Source organism: Octopus bimaculoides, chromosome 28 (genome assembly GCF_046866305.1).
Source record: "Octopus bimaculoides isolate indiv1 chromosome 28, ASM4686630v1, whole genome shotgun sequence".
In the NCBI taxonomy this organism is placed as follows: domain Eukaryota; kingdom Metazoa; phylum Mollusca; class Cephalopoda; order Octopoda; family Octopodidae; genus Octopus; species Octopus bimaculoides.
The window spans coordinates 2,379,174-2,401,194 of record NC_142955.1 but is presented as its reverse complement, the minus strand read 5'-3'; the positions used below and the strand labels follow the sequence as shown (position 1 = coordinate 2,401,194).

General features: G+C 36.1%; 3 protein-coding genes across 10 annotated transcripts in view; 2 read left to right on the top strand and 1 right to left on the bottom strand.

The window, feature by feature from the left end:
• The window catches only part of LOC128251040 (uncharacterized), a 63,648-nt gene extending 51,608 nt beyond the window's left edge, over positions 1-12,040 (top strand). Inside the window, exons 1-2 of one of the 4 annotated variants that reach the window (XM_089344314.1) lie at positions 8,109-8,345; positions 9,474-12,040. In XM_089344314.1, the coding sequence (XP_089200440.1) occupies positions 9,781-11,289 (1,509 nt within the window). In that variant the 5' untranslated portion in view covers positions 8,109-8,345; positions 9,474-9,780 and the 3' untranslated portion in view covers positions 11,290-12,040. Of the gene's footprint in view, positions 1-8,108; positions 8,654-9,473 lie in introns of those variants that run through there. The other 3 variants (XM_052977335.2, XM_089344313.1, XM_089344312.1) reach the window with 3 other exon arrangements.
• The window catches only part of LOC106880988 (uncharacterized), a 34,950-nt gene continuing 15,866 nt past the window's right edge, over positions 2,938-22,021 (bottom strand). The window contains exons 1-2 of one of the 5 annotated variants that reach the window (XM_089344308.1): positions 6,654-7,189; positions 2,938-6,306 (exon numbers count right to left, since the gene is read on the bottom strand). In XM_089344308.1, coding sequence (XP_089200434.1) covers positions 3,739-5,277 — 1,539 coding nt within the window. In that variant the 5' untranslated portion in view covers positions 5,278-6,306; positions 6,654-7,189 and the 3' untranslated portion in view covers positions 2,938-3,738. Of the gene's footprint in view, positions 6,307-6,653; positions 7,190-11,777; positions 11,915-15,219; positions 15,502-22,021 lie in introns of those variants that run through there. The other 4 variants (XM_014931170.3, XM_089344307.1, XR_016238800.1 and 1 more) reach the window with 4 other exon arrangements.
• On the top strand, positions 12,351-19,149 carry LOC106880984 (uncharacterized). The gene is made up of 3 exons (XM_089344321.1): positions 12,351-13,517; positions 16,181-17,944; positions 18,090-19,149. The coding sequence occupies exons 2-3, from the start codon at positions 16,540-16,542 to the stop codon at positions 18,185-18,187; spliced, it is 1,503 nt and encodes a 500-aa protein (XP_089200447.1). The 5' UTR covers positions 12,351-13,517; positions 16,181-16,539; the 3' UTR covers positions 18,188-19,149.

The following is a 22,021-nucleotide window of genomic DNA, read 5'->3' as shown; positions in this document are numbered from 1 at the left end:
CATATATATACATACATATATGTGTATGTATATATATATATATATATATATATATATATATATATACACACATACGTCCACATTTACACATACGTACCCATGCCTATACAAATATACCCATATGTGTGCATGTCCCCATACACACATATATACATATATATATACACACATGTATAAATAGAAATATACACATACACATACATATATGTGTGTGTGTGTACATATTAATATTTGATACGATCACATCGTCAATCACAGAGATATCATTATGATTCTTATTAATCTTTCTGACAACAATTTTCAATAATTACTTATTCACGAAATTCTGTTCATTCAATGACTTGAAGGTTAGACTGAGAACGGATGTAACAACAATATCGAAAACTCACAGTCATATTTTGTATATAAGATGAAATATTGACAATAAATATATAAAGAAGCTGCAAGCAATCTTTTGGTTGTCAAATTAGATTAGTTTTAGCTTTTATATAACGAAAGTTATCGAATATGAAATTTTATAACGATTTTCTAATGAAATATTACAAACAATACGCCTGAATTGTCAATAAAATAAAAAAAAGAGATGTAGAATCAAGCAAAAGTGAAAGGAATACTTCAGAAGAGGAGTTAATTTGAACAAATATACATTTTACAGCAAACTATTAACTTCAATAGAACAGCGGTTCTGAGACGTTAACTGTGCAAAAAGAGATTCTAGAAGGGATACTAAAAAACAAAAATATGGTCAAAGGGAGACAACCAAGACAATTTTATCTAAAAGGTATGGTGGAAGGGAGGTCACTAAGAAGACATAGACAACAAGATACAAGAAATTTTAAAATTTTACGGTCTAAGGGACAACTACTAACGTATTTATCAACAACAACGACCTATTTCTTCCTCTCACTCGCAGGGAACAACGATTTCCTCCTCTCGCTCACAGGGAACGACGATTTACGCCTCTCACTCACAGGGAGCAACGTTTTACTCCTCGTACATGCAGGTACTAATATGGTTAAGTTGGTATAGATTGCGTCTATCAAAGAGTTTAGAAAATTACGGATCTATTTTAAAACGGGGGCCACATTTTTCATTAATGTTTTACGTAGTGTTTTTGGTACGGAAAGACTTTCAAACTTCGTATACTTATCTATTTTGTGTTATAGAACAGAAAAATATTTTTGTATTCGAATTTATTTCATGTAAAAAATTGTCTTATTTCGATAATTTCAACCAATCACTGACAAGTATTCAGTTGTTTACATTTACTCCTTTGGCTGATTAAGCGATGTAAAGCGTATTTAATCTCCATACCTTCGTTTTATTTGTTTTTTTCATTTTAAATTTGCTTTAACCCTAACCCTAGGGTTAGGGTTAATTGTTTCAGAATCGTTTGTTTATGTAGTCGGCACTTAATGTATATCGGCTGAATGGACGTCAGTGATTGGTTGAAATTACAGAAATACGACAACTTTAACATGGAATAATTTATGGATTTCTTTTTTTTTAAAGAAGACTAAGAGAAAAAGATGTTTTATATGACACATTCTACCAGTGTTCCAAGTTTCAAAGTGTTTCGTTAATGAAAAATGTGGCCCCCGTTTTAAAAAAGATCCAAAATTACTAGTTTAAAATCTCACAACGTGAGATATTCTGCAACAGTACTTTGTAGTAAAGATTATTTGGCAACATAACATAGCAGTCCTGTTGTGTTGGCAAACAATCTTTACTATCTTGAAATACAAATAATAAGAGTATATGCATATATACGTACATGTATGTGCATACCTATATCTACCTGGGTACAGGACGTTGTAAACAAAACGTAGACAAAAAGATAATAATCAGAGTACAGAAAACACACAGGCCACATAGAGAACATTTTCCTTCATCAGCAGCCGCCCTTCCAACACTGGTGTTTCGAAGAGTGACCGTGTTTGGAATGTTTCATTCACCGTCTGTGGGGTGAAGTGATTAACACGATTTGGCTTTATTTACTCATAACCTGCCGAAAAATGTATATTCCTTAACGGAATTTGTTTTGAACACCTTTCACATGATATTGATTATGATGATTGATTTTCTTATGAAAAAAATCGATGGGCATTACTCATACAATCTGACACATATCTGTAAATAAAGCTCGAAATTTCGAAGATGTTGAGTTGTATCTCAGTATGTATACATGCCAACCAAATTTCTTTCATTTTTCTTATTAAATTCTGACATAATCGTAATGTTAACCCTCTGGAAGGTAGTTGTAGAAAATTTCATATGAATATGACTCATTTTTTCCTGAAAATTATAAGAAAACAATGCCAACTTTTGAAACTTTTCAGAAACTTCGACCCCTTCTTAGTCATGGCCTTTTTGATGCGTCAAAGGAAGACCATCCTTGATGGTCTTCCTTTGAAGGAGGCACAATTGCGTATGTATTCCGAAATTCCGGCAAGGTCCACTTTGCCTATCATCCTTTAGGGTAATCTTTGCTTTTCACCATTTTGGGGGTTCAATAAAATAAATACCAGTTAACTACTGAGGTCCATGTAATCGATTTACACACCACTCCACTCCACTCCCGAATTTGCTGGCCTTGTGACAAAATATGAACCCAACATTTCATATGCATGCTCATCAAACGTACTTCCGCTTCCATTCATTACATCTTGACAAACGTGTCTGGCGCTAGTCACCAACACTATCACCAGTTCACGAGGAGGCCAAAATGCTTCTTGTTCTTATGAATGGTCACATTGATTGATAGTCATACATCTATATGAATAGATACACGTTTAGTTAACACTACAAGTACCAAGTGGTCGTTTATCACCACTTTTGCTTATTAATTTCTGGAACTGTATTGAATGTGCAATCATGAGCATAATTTGATATGTGTATAGAAATATAATTTTTGCATGCAAATAAATGCTAAAAGAATGTATTTTCAAATCCTTTATTCACTGCATTTGCTTATATTTAAAATGAATTCTATTACATACAAATTTTCATTGACAGTCAAAAATAATTGCCACGGTCATTTTTAGGAGGAAATGTTGGCACTTTTAGTGTTAACACTTTAGAATTTAAATCAGTCATATCTGGGCCAAATTTTCTAATTATTTTTTGATCAAACTAGCCAGACTCGGCCTCTTACGCCTACCCGACAATGTCATTCTAAAAATAAACTATCCATTTAAATTTGAAAGCTGTCAGATAATGCATGACAAATTAAAAATAATGTGAATACGTTTGTGTATAGTCAAGCAACTACTTCTGGAGAACAATTTACCACAGATATCACAGTGATAGGGCTTCTCACCTCTATGGAAACGTTTGTGAAAAGCTAAGTGGTTACCTTGAGAGAATGAATTATGAATACGTTTGGGACTAGTCAAGCAACTATATACATCCATAGAACAATTTGTCACAGATATCACTTCTCACCTGTGTGGAGATGTCTGTGTTGAGATAAATCACAACTAACAGAGAATAATTTACCACAGATATTACAATAATATGGCTTCTCTCCTCTATGGTCATGTTTGTGAGAATTTAAAGCACTTTGGCCACAAAATGATGTACCACAGATATCACAGTGATAAGGCGGGTGGATTTGATTTCGCCCTAGTATGAACATATTTGTGATTAATCAAGTTATATTTTTGAGAGAATGGTTTACCACAGATATCACGGTGAAGTCGCTTTCCCCTGTATGAAAACGTGAGAATTTGAACCACTTCAGTTAGAGAATGATGTACTTCTGACATCACAGGGATAAGGCTTCTCTCCAGTATGAATACGTTTGTGTCTAGTTAAGTTGTTTTTTTGTGAGAATGACTTACCACAAATGTCACAGTGAAATAGCTTCTCCCCTGTATGAACACGTATGTGAGTATTTAAAGCACTCTGGTCAGAGAACGATGTACTACAGACATCACAGTGATAGGGCTTTTCCCTGGTATGAATACGTTTGTGTCTAGTCAAGTTATATTTTTGAGAGAATGATTTATCACAAACGTCACAGTGAAATTGCTTTTCCCCCGTATGGAGATGCATGTGAGAATTTAAAGCACTTTGACCAGAGAAAGATGTACCACAGACATCACAGGGATATGGCTTCTCTCCTGTATGAATACGTTTGTGTGTAGTCAATTTATATTTTTGATAGAAAGATTTACCACAGACATCACAGTCAAATGGCTTCTCCCCTGTATGAATACGTTTGTGTGTAGTGAAAACACTGGCTGAAGAGAATGATTTGCTACAGACACCACAATGATATGGCTTCTCTCCTGAATGGCTATATCTGTGACTGATTAAGTAAGTACTTACAGAAAATGATTCACCACAGATATCACAATCATATGGCTTCTCTCCTGTATGAAAACGCTTGTGAGTAGCTAAGCTGTCACTTTGGGAGAATGATTTACCACAGATATCACATAAATATGGTGTCTCTCCTGTGTGAATACGTTTGTGCTTAGTTAGGGTACTACTTCTAGAAAAAGACTTGCCACAGATGTTGCAGTGATATGGCTTCTCCCCTGTATGAGTACGTTTATGAGAAGTTAAAACACTACTTTGAGAGAATGATTTACCACAGATGTTACATTGATACGGCTTCTCTCCAGTATGAATACGTATGTGAGTAGTTAAAATACTGTGCTCAGAGAATGATGTACCACAGACGTCACAGGGATAAGGCTTCTCTCCAGTATGAATACGTTTGTGTCTAGATAAGTCACATTTTTGAGAGAATGATTTACCACAAATGTCGCAGTGAAATGGCTTCTCCCCTGTATGAACACGTTTGTGATAATTTAATGCACTTCGGTCAGAGAACGATGTACTACAGACATCACAGGGATATGGTTTCTCCCTAGTATGTAGACGTCTGTGTCTAGTCAAGTTGTGTTTTTGAAAGAATGATTTACCACAGACGTCACAGTGAAATGGCTTCTCCCCTGTATGAATCCGCTTGTGTGTAGCAAAGACACTGGATGAAGAGAATGATTTACCACAGACACCACAATGAAATGGCTTCTCTCCTGTATGGCTATGTCTGTGACTGATTAATTGGCTACTTATAGAAAATGATTTACCACAGATGTCACATTGAAATGGCTTCTCTACTGTATGAACACGTTTGTGCTTATTCAAATATCCTTTTTGAGAGAAGGACTTTTTACAGACATCACAGTCATATGACAATTTTCTACTCCCTTTTTCTCTATCATCAGGAAAATTCACTTCCTTTAATTTTTCACCTTTTTCCATTATTTTTCTTTGAAAAACACAATATAGATATTTTTTTTCTTCTTTTTGCTTCTGTAGTCTTTTGTTTACAAATATTTCAACTGCTGTAGACACTCCAACCTGTGATGTCCTGAAAGTTTGCTAATAACACAATATCAGAGTAAGTATATTGTAGGAATTCTACCATAGATTTAGGGAAATCTATGTAGAGAATCTTATGTATCTATTCTGTACAATATTTTCATTTCGGTGCTTAGAAGAAGATAAATAATGAGAAAGTATCTTCAGTTATTCCAATGTCTTCTGATATTCTAAAATAATAAAGAAACAACAGTGTAAGATATAGAGGCTACTTAGAAAATACAGATTCAACATTTCCATAGAGATAAACTCTAGAAATAAATATTTACTTGAACAACAGAACCATTCAATTTATTAAAATTTACATAAGAAAATCTTGTGTAGAACTAAAATATTTCTTAACTCTAGCTACACATTCATATTGTGTTAACATTTATATGTATGTGTGTATGTATGTATCATCATCATTATCGTTTAACGTCCGCTTTCCATGCTAGCATGGGTTGGACGATTTGACTGAGGACTGGTGAAACCAGATGGCTACACCAGGCTCCAGTCTAATTTGGCAGAGTTTCTACAGCTGGATGCCCTTCCTAATGCCAACCACTCCGAGTGTAGTGGGTGCTTTTACGTGCCACCGGATATATATATACACACACACACACACACACAGAGAATTTTAATAATTTTTTTTTCTCGTTAATACCATGATGCTGAAGAGAATTTGCCCCATTTTAAAAATCATTTCGCGAAACTTGAAAATTACCACATTAGACACTGTAATGAAGAAAAATTGACTTGAAATCCAACAGAGAAAAGAATATATTTTAATTAGCAACCTCAATTACAATCGGGTTGAAAGTTAAGAAAAATTTCTTGAAAATAGTAAGAAACCTGTCACTAATGTTTCGGAATGCAACTTATGCAACTACGATGATCAATTTTCGGTCCAGATGGACTATATGTAATCTGAACCTTTCCCCGCTTATCTAAAAAATTTTTTTTACGGAATCCCAAGTTTTAGGCTATGGAGATTCCAATTCTGAAAAAAAATTTTCAAATATCTCAATTTCAAAATTTCGATCCCCCCCCCCCCGTTTTTATATAGATCCACAGGGTAAACCTAACCCTAACACTAGTTTTGTGAGATTTGGCTGTTATTTCTAGCATGTAAATAGCCTGCTTGGTGGGTGGGGGTTGAAATTTTTCAAACAATTTTTTTTCAGAATCGGAATCACCATAGCCTAAAACGTGGGATTCCGTAAAAAAAAAATAAGGGGGGGGAAAGGACCAGATTACATATAGTCCGTCTCTACCCAATTTTCAACCATAAATATATTATTGCAATATTCGGGAAATTACTCATTTTGCCCCGCTAACTAATTTTGTCCCTTTTCCCTATATCAAGAAACAAACATTCGATAAATTATAATAAAGCATTGATTTCTCAACATTTCTGTGGTTGGAGTGTATTTGAGAACATTTTTCCAACTAAAACACACAACAAACAAAAGTGGAAAACGATGGATCGTGTGGAAGGTAGCCGCCATAGCTAGAAATAGCAGCCAAATGTCGCACACATCAAAGAACATCTGAGACACGAAGTATTAAAAGATTAAATGTTTTCATTGTTTAATACTTACGGAAATGTTCTTATAAAGGATAGTGTTGTTGTTATGAGTGCGTCGGGTGGTAGAGAAATCTATTATAAATGTGTTTGGGAGGTAACTAAGAGAAATTCTGGAACCAGACGTATTTATCAAGATATAATGAATGAAGGCGGAAGTTCGTTTAGTGCGCATGCGCATGAAATATTTAGGCACAAGGCCAGCCATTTCGGAGTGAGAGAGTGGGGGGATGGTAATTCGATTACCTTTACTCCAGTTATCGATTTATAGAAGAAAAAAAAACAAGGTTATTTCTAATGAAATTTTCCACAAGTACGCTTCAGTTGCTGTAGATTACGACTGTATTAAAATTTGTTCAGAAAAACTCATTTTACCGAAGGTGGGAGGAAAGATTCTAAAAATTTATAGGCACAGGAGTGGCTGTGTGGTAAGTAGCTTGCCTACCAACCACATGGTTCCGGGTTCAGTCCCACTGCGTGGCACCTTGGGCAAGTGTCTTCTACTATAGCCTCGGGCCTACTAAAGCCTTGTGAGTGGATTTGGTAGATGGAAACTGAAAGAAGCCCGTCGTATATATGTATGTATATATATATATGTGTGTGTGCCTGTGTTTGTCTCCCCAACATCACTTGACAACCGATGCTGGTGTGTTTACGTCCCCGTAACTTAGCGGTTCGGCAAAAGAGACCGATAGAATAAGTACTAGGCTTGCAAAGAATAAGTCCTGGGGTCGATTACCTCGACTAAAAGGTGGTGCTCCAGCATGGCCGCAGTCAAATGACTGAAACGAGTAAAAGCGAAAGTCAAACTAAAGCGTTTGACCCAAGCTCAAAAACGAAAAATAATTAATGTAATAGGTGTAAAACAACTTGCTGGGAACGAATATGAAAATAAAACAAAAAAAAAAAGAAATGCGTGCTCGTGAACGGGGTGGAGGTGGGGAGAGGGCTCGGAACATTCACATATCCTGAATGTTCCGAGCACGGGTCAAACACTATAGTTTTGAGGCCATGGACTGACGATGTGTGACGATGCGAATGTTCCGAGTCCTTTAACCCAACTACCCACCCCACCGCACCCCTTTCGCGAGCGCGCGATGGGTAAGCAAGGTGGGGGGAGGAGGAGCGTGGTTTCTTTAAGAAAATTTGCAAAAAAAAACAAAAAAAAATTCTCACATTTGTAATCTCTGTAATCCGGAAAGTTTTAAAAATTAAGAAAGTGGGGAGGGGTGGAAATTATAATTTTGAAAACGCGATATTTGGGTCAAAATCGTATTCTGTGGATCCGAAGGCATTTTGGAAAAAAAAAAATACAGGAAGTGGGCGGGTGTGCACGTGTTTCACGTACGCCCACATTCGTGTATGTGTGCCCAAAATTCCGGTGAGGTCAACTTTGCCTTTAATTTTTTTTGCTTGGGGTTCAATATGATAAGTACCAGTTAACTACTGGGGATCCATGTAATTGACTTAAGCACCATCGTTACCCACGAAATTGCTGGCGTTGCGCCAAACGTTGAAACCAATATTTCATACGCATGCGCACTAAACGTACACCCACCTCTATTCGTCACATCAGAGCATACGTGAGTCGTACCTGTATTTCTCTTAATCAATTCCCAGACACATTTATAAGATTTCTCTACCGCCTGACGCACTTCTAACAACACTGTCCTTTATAAAAGCATTTCCGTAAGTATTAAACAATATAAGCATTTAATCTTTTAATACTTTCTGTCTCAGATGTCCTTTGATGTGTGCGACATTTGGCTGCTATTTCTAGCTATGGAGGCAACCTTCTACACGATCCATCGTTTCCACGTTTGTTTGTTGTGTGTTTTAGTTGGAGAAATATCCTCAAATACATTCCAACCACAGAAATGTTGAGAAACCAATGCTTTATTATAATTTATCGAATGTTTGTTTCTTGATATAGAGGAAAGGGACAAAATAAGTAGGCGGGGCAAAATGAGTAATTTCCCATTTCTCCTAATTTTTTGTAAATTATTATTTTGTGAATATTGCTACATTATATTTAGGACTGAAAATTAGTCATTATAGTTGTTGAAGTTCCAGTCCGAAACAGGTGGCAGGTCCTTTTGATTTTCAAGAAATTTTCCCTCAACTTTCAACCTGATTGTAATTGAGGTTACTAATAAAATATCTGAATGATGTCCGGTGTTTAACAATCAATATTCTTTTCTTTCTTGCATTCCAGATCAATACCTCCACCCCATTTAGTGTCTAATTTGGTAATGTTCAGTTATCAAAAATCATGTCTTAGATGGGGAAAAATGAGTAAAGACTATTTCCAATAATTTCTCCTTTTTCATTTAAGGTGTCAAAGAAGAGAACTTATTAAGTAATTAGTTAACTAGTCAAAGACATATGCATACATCACGAAGAGATCGTGAAGAATTCTAGATAATATTTTAAGAGTTTATGGAAATGTTGAATCTGTATTTTCTAAGTAGCCTCTATATCTTACACTGTTGTTTCTTTATTATTTCAGAATATCAGATGACATTGGAATAGCAGAAGATACATTCTCATTATTTATCATCTTTTAAAGACCAAAATATTGTACAGAACAGATATAGAAGATTGTTTCTATAAGTCTATGGTAGAATTCCTCTGATATATTTACTCTGGCTGGAGTGTCTACAAGACTAGTCTGATTGCAGATTAAACGTGGATAAATTTAGTTGTTTTGTGACAAAGGTAACACTGGACAGAAAGACAGCAGGTGAAATATTTGTAAACAAAAGACTATAGAAGCAAAAAAAAAAAGAGAAAAAGGTGAAGTTCATAGAAAAATAATGGAAAAGAGTGAGAAAGTGAAGGAAGAGATTTTTCCAGAAGATAGAGAAAAAGAGAAACAAAAATTATCACATGACTGCGATGTCTGTAAAAAGTCCTTCTCTCAAAAGGGTCACTTGAATAGACACAAACGTATTCACACAGGGGAGAAGCCATTTCACTGTGACATCTGTGGTAAATCATTTTCTGTAAGTAGTGACTTAATTAGTCAACAACATATCCATACAGGAGAGAATCCATATCATTGTGATGTCTGTGATAAATCATTCTCTTCAGCCAGTAACTTAACTACCCACAAACGAATTCATACTGGAGAGACGCCATATCACTGTGACATCTGTGGTAAATCATTCTCTCAAAAAAATAGCTTGACTACACACAAACGTATTCATACCGGAGAGAAGCCTTATCATTGTGATGTCTGCGGTACATCATTCTCTGACCAAAGTACTTTGAATTCTCACAAACGTGTTCATACTGGAGAAAAGCCATTTCACTGTGATATTTGTGGTAAATCATTCTCTCGAAAGCATAACTTGACTAAGCACAAACGTCTTCATACCGGAGAGAAACCGTATCACTGTGATGTCTGTGGTACATCATTCTCAGACCAAAGTGTTTTAAAGTCCCACAAACGTGTTCATACAGGGGAGAAGCCGTACCAATGTAACATCTGTAGTAAATCATTCTCTCAAAGTAGTACTTTAACTTCTCACAAACGTATTCATGCAGGAGAGACACCATATACCTGTAATATCTGCGGTAAATCATTTTCTGGCTACAGTTCTTTAACTTACCATAAACGTATTCATACCGGAGAGAAGCCATATCAATGCGACATCTGTAAGAAATCTTTCTCTGTAAATAGTAACCTAACTGTACACAAAAGTATTCATTCAGGAGAGAGACCATATACTTGTGACATCTGTGGTAAATCATTTTCTATAAAGAGTAACTTAATTACTCACAGATATATCCATACAGGAGAAAAGCAATGTCATTGTGGTGTCTGTGGTAAATCATTCCCTTCAGCCATAAACTTCACTAGACACAAGCGTACTCATACTGGGGAGAAGCCATTTCACTGTGACATTTGTGGTAAATCATTCTCTCGGACAGATAGCTTGACTAATCACAAATGTATTCATACAGGAGAGTCACCATATCACTGTGATATCTGTGGTAAATCATTCTCTCGTGGTGGCAACTTAGCTACTCACAAACGTTTCCATACAAGAGAGAAGCTACATCACTGTGATATCTGTGGTAAATCATTCTCTATGAGTTCTAATTTATCTAAACACAGACTTATCCATATGGGAGAGAAGCCACATCATTGTGACATCTGTGGTAGGTCATTCACTCAACATGGCACCTTAATTTCTCACAAATGTCTCCATACAGGAGAGAAGCCATATCTTTGTGATATCTGCGGTAGGTCATTCACTCAACATAACAACTTAGCTTATCACAAATGTGTTCATAAGGGGAAGAAGCAATCCCACTAATATTATCTGTAAGTGGTTACTTAACCTTTAACCATGTAGATTATTCTATCAAATGTGATCTTTATTTATTCACATTGTTTTCAATTTGTCATGCATTATCTCACAGCTTTCAAGGTTTGATAATGTGAGTGTTTGTTTTTAGAATGACATTGTAAGAGGCCTACTCTGGCTAGTTTGAACGTAAAATATGTAGTATATTTGGGCTAGAGATGGCTGGTTTAAATGCTAAAGGGTTAACACTAGAAGTACCAACATTTTTTTCTTCTTACAAATCTCAAAGTGGTCATTTTTGACTGCCATTGAAAACCATATTTAATACAATTTATTTTAAATATAAGCAAATTCAGTGAATAAAAGATTTGAAAATACATTCTTTTAGCATTTATTTACATGCAAAAATCATACATCTATACACATATATATATGAAATGATGCTTATGATTGCACATTCAATACAGTTGCAGAAATTAAAAAGTGGTGATATGTGACGACTATTAGTGTGAGAATTCATAAGAACAATTAACATTTTGAGCTCCTCCTAAATTGGTGGTAGTGTTGTGGGCTTTCTCCGTGGCAATAAACCAGCTTACTCATCAGGGAATCGCTGTAATTGTCAAAGTTCCTTCTATGACAAAAAAGAAAGAAAGAACAGTGTATGGTAACAACCTCCCAACTCTATAGTTTATGTCACAACAGCCAAGATAATTTACCTGTGGGATATTTTTTCAATAAAAGCAATTTTTTCCAGATTTTTACTTTGTTTGGCATGAATTTTATTATGAAACTTAAAACCAATTAGCGTGGCTGTGTGGTAAGAAGCTTCTTTCCCTCACTACTGTGTGGACATGTTTTTCTTCATTGCTGGTAGGCATTATTTACTGTGGGTTTTTTTTATCGCTATTTTCCGGTTTTACCGGGCAATAATTTTAAAGAAAATTTCTTTGAACTATATTTGTTGGCCATTGTGGCATTTTTTTCTTTGAAACATTTTTTGAACTTGTTCAGAAAGCCCGACATGCTAGAAACAACAGCTAAATGACACGATTTCTGGTAAAGCTTCCCCACTTTCAAAAATGCTAAAAATGTTTGGAAATTTGAGTGTTTCTTTAAGAAAATTTTTTTTTTTAATTCTTAAATATTTGTGATCTCTGTATTATTCCAAGTGAATTAAAAAAAAAAAAAAATTGTATAGAAGTTAGAAATTTAAAAAACTGGAGGATAAGGAAAATTAGAATTTAGCTATTTTGAAAGCAGAGAATTTTTTTCCCAAGAAATAGTGTCATTTAGCTGTTGTTTCTAGCATGTCGGGTTTTCTGGTGGTGGTCTGATATTATTTTCGTCTGCTACTTAAGCAGTAGGATTCTACGCATGCGTGAAACATCAGACGAAAGTGAAATATTCGGAGTTTTCAGCTTTTTGAAAGCGAGGAGGTGATGGGTCGGCGGGATGTGAGGGGTTTGTTTAAAAAAAAATCCTACATTCGTAATCTCTGTATTTTTCTACGAAGATTAGAAGGAAAAAAAAAATCGAAAAGCAGTTAGAAATTAAGAAATTGGGGTTGGGAGTGGAACGTAAAATTTTGAAAATGCGACATTTCGGTAAAATCGTTTTCTCCGATGTCGAAAACGTGAGAATCTGAAGAAATTGTGGGTGGGGGTGCACGTAATTAAATATACGCCAACATTTGTGTATGTATGCGGGAATTCCAGTGAGGTTGACTTTGCCTTTCATCTTTTCGGGTCAACTTTGCCTTTAATCTTTTTGCTGGGGGGGGGGGGTTCAATAAAATAAATACCAGTTGACTACTGAGGTCCACGTAATCGACTTACGTACCAACCCAGCCCGAAATTTGCCGATATTTGTGTATGTATGCGGAAAATCCGGTGTGGCCCACTTTGCCTTTCATCTTTTCGGGTCAACTTTGCCTTTAATCGTTTTGCTCGGGGGTTGGGCATTGAAATAAATACCAGTCGACTACTGTGGATCCGTTAAATCAACTCCCGCCCCTCAACCCCCTCCACCGACATTGCTGGCGTTGTGCCAAAATTTGAAACCAAGATTTCGTACGCATGCGTACTAAATGTACTTCCGCCTCCATTCATTACGTATTGATAAACATGTCAGTTGCTAGAATATCTCTTAATCAACTCCCGAACACATATATAATAGATTTCTCTACCACCCGACGCACTTATAACAACAATACTATCCTTTATAAGAACACTTCAGTAAGTATTAAACAATATAAGCATTTAATCTTTTAATACTTTCTGTCTCAGATGTCCTTTGATGTGTTCGACATTTGGCTGCTATTTCTAGCTATGGAGGCAACCTTCTACACGATCCATCGTTTCCACGTTTGTTTGTTGTGTGTTTTAGTTGGAGAAATATCCTCAAATACACTCCAACCACAGAAATGTTGAGAAACCAATGCTTTATTATAATTTATCGAATGCTTATTTCTTGATATAAGGAAGGCGAAGAAATAAGTAGGCGGGGCAAAATGAGTAATTTCCCATTTCTCCTATTTTTTTGTAAATTATTATTTTGTGAATATTGCTACATTATATTTAGGACTGAAAATTAGTCATTATAGTTGTTGAAGTTGCAGTCCGAAACATAGTCAGGTGGCAGGTCCTTTTGATTTTCAAGAAATTTTCCCTCAACTTTCAACCTGATTGTAATTGAGGTTACTAATAAAATATCTGAATGATGTCCGGTGTTTAACAATCAATATTCTTTTCTTTCTTGCATTCCAGATCAATACCCCCACCCCATTTAGTGTCTAATTTGGTAATGTTCAGTTATCAAAAATCATGTCTTAGATGGGGCAAAATGAGTAAAGACTATTTCCAATAATTTCTCCTTTTTCATTTAAGGTGTCAAAGAGAACTTATTAAGTAATTAGTTAACTAATTTGTCTGAGATTATTATATCATGAATATTGCTACATTATATTTAGGATTGAAATTTGATCATCATGGATGCTTAAGTTGCGGTCCAAAACGTACTCGGGTGCCGGGTCCTTTTTATTTTACTTTCAACCCGATTGTAATCGAGGTTGCTAATAAATTCTCTGAATATTGTTCGGTGTTTTAACAATCAATGTTCTTGGCAACACGTTCACCCGTCTCCCCACAAAACCACCCTTTTAAAAAGAATTTTGTTTTTTCGGCACGAACCCTACTTTAATACATGTATTTCCACCTTTAAATATTATATATATATATATATATATATATATATAGCTAATCTTCCAGTTTCGAGGGGTAAAAGAAATATTCAAGGGAAATAACTTCAGTCTTATATGTATAGAAATATATATCGTCCTATTAAGTTGCTGTATGTATGTAAATCTACGTGTGCAGTATATATATATATATATATATATATAGGCGATCTTCCAGTTTCGAGGGGTAAAAGAAACATACATACACAAGCATATATATATATATATATACACACACACACACAAATCCATACACAATATGAGAATTGTGTCCCATGTGGAGGGACAACGGTTTGAACACAAAGACGGGACATATAGTGTATACATATATATATATATATATACTGCACACGTAGATTTACATACATACAGCAACTTAATAGGACGATATATATTACTATACATATAAGACTGAAGTTATTTCCCTTGAATATTTCTTTTACCCCCTCGAAACTGGAAGATTACCTATATATATAGATAGATATACATAATACATATAATATTTGGGATAGAATCCAAAATTACAGGTAAAAACTCAATTAAAATCAATTTATTAAAAATTAAAATAAAATTAAGTGACAGTGGATTTTCATCGATGAGTTCATAAACCTTGGTTCTTTTCCCTAATACTATATATTTATATACACACACACACACACACACACACATATATATACATAGAGAGAGATAACTCTAGGTTCAGTCCCACTGCGTACCACCTTAGGCAAGTATTTTCTGTAATACCCTCTGCCCAACGAAAGCCTTGTGAATGGATTTGAAGGGAGCCCAGTATATATATATTTGTGTGTGTGTGTATATATAATCATTTAATTTAAACCTTTAGTATAGCGTTATGACTCTATGTAAACAAGCGTTCCTACTTCTAACGGTCACTTACTTGGCCATGTAATATTATAATATTAAAAGTAGTTGATGGAATAAGTACTAGGCTCAAAAAATAAGTCCTGGGCTTGATTTATAGCCTGAAAAAGTAAAAGAATATATATATATATATATATATATATATATCTTTTACTTGTTTCAGTCATTTGACTGCGGCCATGCTGGAGCACCACCTTTAGTCGAATCAAATCGACCCCAGAACTTATTCATTGTAAGCCTTGTACTTATTCTATCGGTCTCTTTTTGCCGAACCGCTAAGTTACGGGGGACGTGAACACACCAGTATCGGTTGTCAAGCGATGGTGGGGGGACAAACACAGACACACGCACACATATATATATACATATACATACATATATACGACGGTCTTCTTTCAGTTTCCGTCTACCAAATCCACTAACAAGGCTTTGGTCGGCCCGAGGCTATAGTAGAAGACACTTGCCCAAGGTGCCACGCATTGGGACTGAGTCCGGAACCATGTGGTTGGTAAGCAAGCTACTTAACACACAGCCACTCCTGCGCCTATATATATTTACACACACACACACACATATTAATGTTATCTAATATGAATGTGTTGCTGGAGTTTAGAAATATGTTAGCTTTGCACAAGATTTTCTGATGTAAATTTTAATAAATCAAATAGTTCTTTTGTTCAAGTAAATATTTATTTCTAGAGTTTATCTCTATGGAAATGTTGAATCTGTATTTTCTAAGTAGCCTCTATATGTTACACTGTTGTTTCTTTATTATTTCAGAATATCAGATGACATTGGAATAACTGAAGATACATTCTCATTATTTATCATCTTTTAAAGACCAAAATGAAAATATTGTACAGAACAGATATATATATCATTGTTTCTATAAATCTATGGTAGAATTCCTACGATATATTTACTCTGAAATGTGTTATTAGCAAACTTTCAGGACATCACTGGCTGGAGTGTCTACAAGATGAGTCTGGTTGCAAATTAAACTTTGATAAATTTACTAAAGAGTATTCAGACAAAAGTAACACTGGACAGAAATACAGCAGTCAAAATATTTGTAAACAAAAGACTATAGAAGCAAAAAGAAGTAAATATATATATATTGGGATTTTAGAAGAAAAATAATGGAAAAGAGTGAGAAACTAAAGGAACGGAATTTTCCAGAAGATAGAGAAAAAGGAAGTCAAAAATTGTCACATGACTGTGATGTCTGTAAAAAGTCTTTCTCACAAAAGGGTCACTTAAATATGCACAAACGTATTCATACAGGACAGAAACCATTTCACTGTGATATTTGTGGTAAATTGTTCTCTCAAAAATATACTTTGACCACACACAAACGTATTCATACTGGCGAGACACTATATCACTGTGATATTTGTGGTATATCATTCTCTCAAAAGCATATATTAACTACACACAAACGTATTCATACAGGGGAGAAGCCATTTCACTGTGATATCTGTGGTAGATCATTCTCTCAAAGTAGTAACTTGACTACACACAAACGTATTCATACAGGAGAGAAGCCATATCATTGTGACATCTGTAGTACATCATTCTCTGTTCGAAGTGCTTTAAATTCTCACAAGCGTATTCATACAGGAGAGAAACCATTTTACTGTGATATCTGTGGTAAATCATTCTTTCAGAAATATACCTTGACTAACCACAAACGTATTCATACCGGAGAGAAACCCTATCACTGTGATGTCTGTGGTACATCATTCTCTGACAAAAGTGCTTTCAATTGTCATGAACGTGTTCATACAGGGGAAAAGCCGTACCAATGTAACATCTGTAGTAAATCATTCTCTCAAAGTTGTACTTTAACTTCTCACAAACATATTCATGCAGGAGTGAAACCTTATTCCTGTAACATCTGTGGTAAATCATTCTCTCAAAGTAGTGTTTTAACTTCTCATAAACGTATTCATACAGGGGAGAAGCCATTTCACTGTGACATTTGTGGTAAATCATTCTTTCAAAGTAATGACATAACTAGACACAAACGTATTCATACCGGAGAGACTCCGTATCACTGTGATATCTGTGGTAAACCATTCTCTCGAAAATATAACTTGACTATACACAAACGCATCCATACTGGAGAAAAGCCTTATCACTGTGATGTCTGTGGTACATCTTTCTCTCTCCAAAGTGCTTTAAATTCTCACAGGCGTATTCATATAGGGGAGAAACTATTTCATTGTGACATCTGTGGTAAATCATTCTTTCAAAAATATACTTTGACTAACCACAAACGTATTCATACAGGAGAGAAGCCTTATCATTGTGATGTCTGTGGTACATCTTTCTCTGACGGAAGTGCTTTCATTTCTCACAAGCGTGTTCATACAGGAGAGAAGCCATATCAGTGTAACATCTGTAGTAAATCATTCTCTCGAAGTACTGTTTTAACTTCTCACAAACGTCTCCATACAGGAGAGAAACCATATTTCTGTAATATCTGTGGTAATTCATTCTCTCAAAGTAGTACTTTAACTTCTCATAAACGTATTCATACAGGTTAGAAGCCATTTCACTGTGACATTTGTGGTAAATCATTTGTAGTAACTTAATTACTCACAGATATAGCCATGTCATTGTGATGTCTGTGGTAAATCATTCCTTTCAGCCATAAACTTCACTAGACACAAGCATATTCATATAGGAGAGTCACCATATCACTGTGATATCTGTGGTAAATCATTCTCTCAAAGTGGCAGCTTAGCTACTCACAAACGTTTCTATACAGGAGAGAAGCCATAACACTGTTATGTCTGTGGTAGGTCATTCCCTGTGAGTTCTACCTTATAAAAACACAGATATATCCATACAGGAGAGAAGCCATATCCTTGTGATATCTGTGGTAGGTCATTCACTAAACATGGCAACTTCTCACAAATGTGTTTATACAGGGGAGAAGCAGCACCACTGATTCGTGGTAAATCTTTCTCTATAAGTGGTAACTTAACTCTTTACTATGCAGATTATTCTATCAAATGTGATGTTTATTTATTTACGTTATTTTCAATTTGTCATGCATTATCTCAAAGCTTTCAAGTTTTGATGATATGATTATTTTTAGAATGACATTATAGGGTAGGTGTAAGAGGCCAACTCTGGCTACTTTGGACATAAAATTGGTAGAATATTTGGGCCAGATATGGCTGATTAAATGCTAAAGGGTTAACACTAAAAGTATCAACATTTCTTTCTTCTTACAAGGACCATAGCAGTCATTTTTGTCCCCCTTTGAAAATCGTTATTCAGTACAATCTATTTTGAATATAAGCAAATGCAGTGAATAAAGGATTTGAAAACACATTCTTTTAGCATTTATCTACATACAAGAAATATATATCTATAGACACATGTATATGAAATGATGCTCATGATTGCACATTCAATACAGTTGTAGAAATTAAAAAGTAATAAGCAAAACTGATGATAAATGACCGTTTGGTACTTCTAGTGTTAACTAAATGTGTATCTGTTCATATAGATGTGTGACTATCAATGGGACAATTCTTAAGAACAAGAAGCATTCTCAGTTCCTCCTTAGCCAGGGACACACACACACACACCCTCTCTAACTGTAAATGTATTTACACAGGAATGGAGATAGAACAGAGTGTGATAACAACCTCCCAACTCTATAGTTTATGTCACCACATCTCAGGTAACTTACCTGTGGGATATTTTTTTTAATAAAAGCAATTTCCTCCAGATTTTGAATTTGTTTTGCATGAATTTAGTTATGAAAGTCTTAAAACCAATAGGTGTGGCTGCGTGGTAAGAAGCTTGCTTCCCCACTGCATGGGTCTGGGTTCCATCCCACTGCATGGTAGCTTGGGCAAGTGTCTTCTGCTATAGCCTTGTGAGTGTATTTGGAACACGGAAACTGAAAGAAGCTCATTGTCCCCTAACTATCGCTTGACGACTGATGCTGATGGGTTTATGTCTGTGTAACCTAGCAGAGCTGACGTTCCTCCTCCTCCTCCTCGGCCCCAGGACCTCACTTGCTTCTGCCACTGCTTTCGTGAAGTACCCAGACCTCATCGTCACACTCTTCTCAGTCCCTCCAACCTCTCTCTCTCTCCTCTATCTCTCCACACACAGCACTGAACTTGTTCCTCACTTCTAGTGGGTACATCTAGGGTACCTCATCATCTACCTTGAAAGCTGATTGCTCTCCAGGGTTGAGCTTTGCTCTTTCTTAAGCTCACCTGGACCTTACTCGTAACAAGCCAGTGGTCACTGCCCAGTGTACCAAAATAGTTGTATTCCGCCACTTCTTCCTCACCAGAATGAAATCCATCTGGGACTTGGACAGACGCATATCAGGAATGTAGGCCCACATTTTCCCCGGATTCTTCTTAAACCTTGGGTTGGTTGCCATACGGAGTGGTTGGCGTTAGGAAGGGCATCCAGCTGTAGAAACTCTGCCAAATCAGATTGGAGCCTGGTGCAGCCATCTGGTTTTACCAGTCCTCAGTCAAACCGTCCAACCCATGCTAGCATGGAAAGCGGACGTTAAACGACGACGATGATGATGATGATGTATTTATGTATGTATGCCTGTATATATTTGAGATAATAGTTTCACTCTAATAGTTTCAGTATTAGCAGTGAAACTATTAAACTGAAAGTATCTGACATTAGAATGGAGACATGGTATTGCTTCACTTTTGACACGTAATACTGAAATAGTGGAAGATATAAAAGATTGCTCTCGGGTCACATCAGGCAAGAAGTTGAAAATTTCTTTTTGGCCCATGACACTACACGGACCCTAAGTAAGGCATGTGTAAAATTTGAATGAAATCAGTTGTGTAGTTCTCGAGTTCTATGAATTCACACAGATAGACACACATTCTCATCTTTATCATCATCGTTTAACGTCCGCCTTCCATGCTAGCATGGGTTGGACGATTTGATTGAGGACTGGTGAAACCGGATGGCAACACCAGGCTCCAATCTAAATTTGGCAGAGTTTCTACAGCTGGATGCCCTTCCTAACGCCAACCATATATATATAGATATACAGCGGGCTTCTCTCAGTTTCCGTCTACGAAATCCACTCACAAGGTTTTAGTTGGATGAGGCTATAGTAGAAGACACTTATATATATATATATATATATATATACATGTGCTTGTGTGTACATTAGTACAAAGAGACTGGCATGTATGTGTATCTATAAAAATGCGTAGCAGTCCTCAGGGGCTGTGAATGCGAACATTCTGCAACACCCTCTCTAGGGTTCAGGAGGGTCCCTAGCGTCGCCTGTTGCCGTTCAGTAAATGAATGGGACTTTGGCCCTTCATCAATGGACTTGGTATGAATGCAGGAGTGGTTTGTTGTTGCCTTATGCGGGCATGTGGGATTCGAACTCAGTATGCAAAATCTGAACGCTCAATTCGTCTTCGACTGAAGAGTCCCCCCATATATATATATACATGCATATATGTTGTGGATGGGAGAACACGGACACAAAGACACATACATAGATATATATACTTAATATACATACACAAATACATACACATACATATATATATATATATACATCAATGCATCTGCAACGATCATAGAGATAGATTATACAACCTCGCAAACTGCTGTGTTACAGGAAGTTTCAACACCAGCGGAGAAGTAGTTTGTGTATGTGTAAGTACATTCGTGTAGATGTACATATTTGTATGTGTGTGTGTGTATATATATATATATATATATACATATATATATATATGTGTGTGTGTGTTTGTCGTGGCACTGCGTCGGTTCTGACGATGAGGGTTCCAGTTAATCCGATCAACAGCCCGCTCGTGAAATTCACACGCAGGTGGCTGAGCACTCCACAGACACGTGTACCCTTAACGTAGTTCTGGGGAACATTCAGCATGACACAGTGTGTGACAACGCTGTCCCCTTTGAAATACAAGTACAAGAGAAGCAGGAAGAAAAAGTGAGAGAAAGATGTGGTGAAAGAGGACAGTAGGGTTCGCCACCATCCCCTGCCGGAACCTTGTGGGGCTTTAGGTGTTTTCGCTCAATAAACACTCACAACGCCCGGTCTGGGAATCGAAACCGCGAGTCCGCTGCCCTAACCACTGGGCCATTGCGCTTCCACATATTCTGATGTACATATGTGTATACAATACTTTGTGCATAAGTGTGTGTGTGTGAGTATTGCATGGAGTCCATATCTATAGAAAATTGTATTCACATTCAGATCTCACGCACTGAGATCTTTATTCCAAGATGCATATGTATATGCGTGTATACGTGTTGGTATGTATAAACACAGATATACATACATTCATATATATATATATGCATATATATGTATATACATGTGCCCTTACGACTATGTAAATTTTTGTATACAAAAGACTTATTGTTCTCTTATAATTCTCTCCGGTTCTTCAAAGAAAATATATTCAACATCCTGTTGACTACTGTAACTAGTATTCTTTTATGTTTCAGCCTTGAGACTGTCGCCATGCTGGGGCACCGCCAGTATGTGAAGATTTTTTTTTAAGACGGACAAACACACAACAATACAGGTGTGTGTGTGTTTGGATGTGTAGCTGTGAT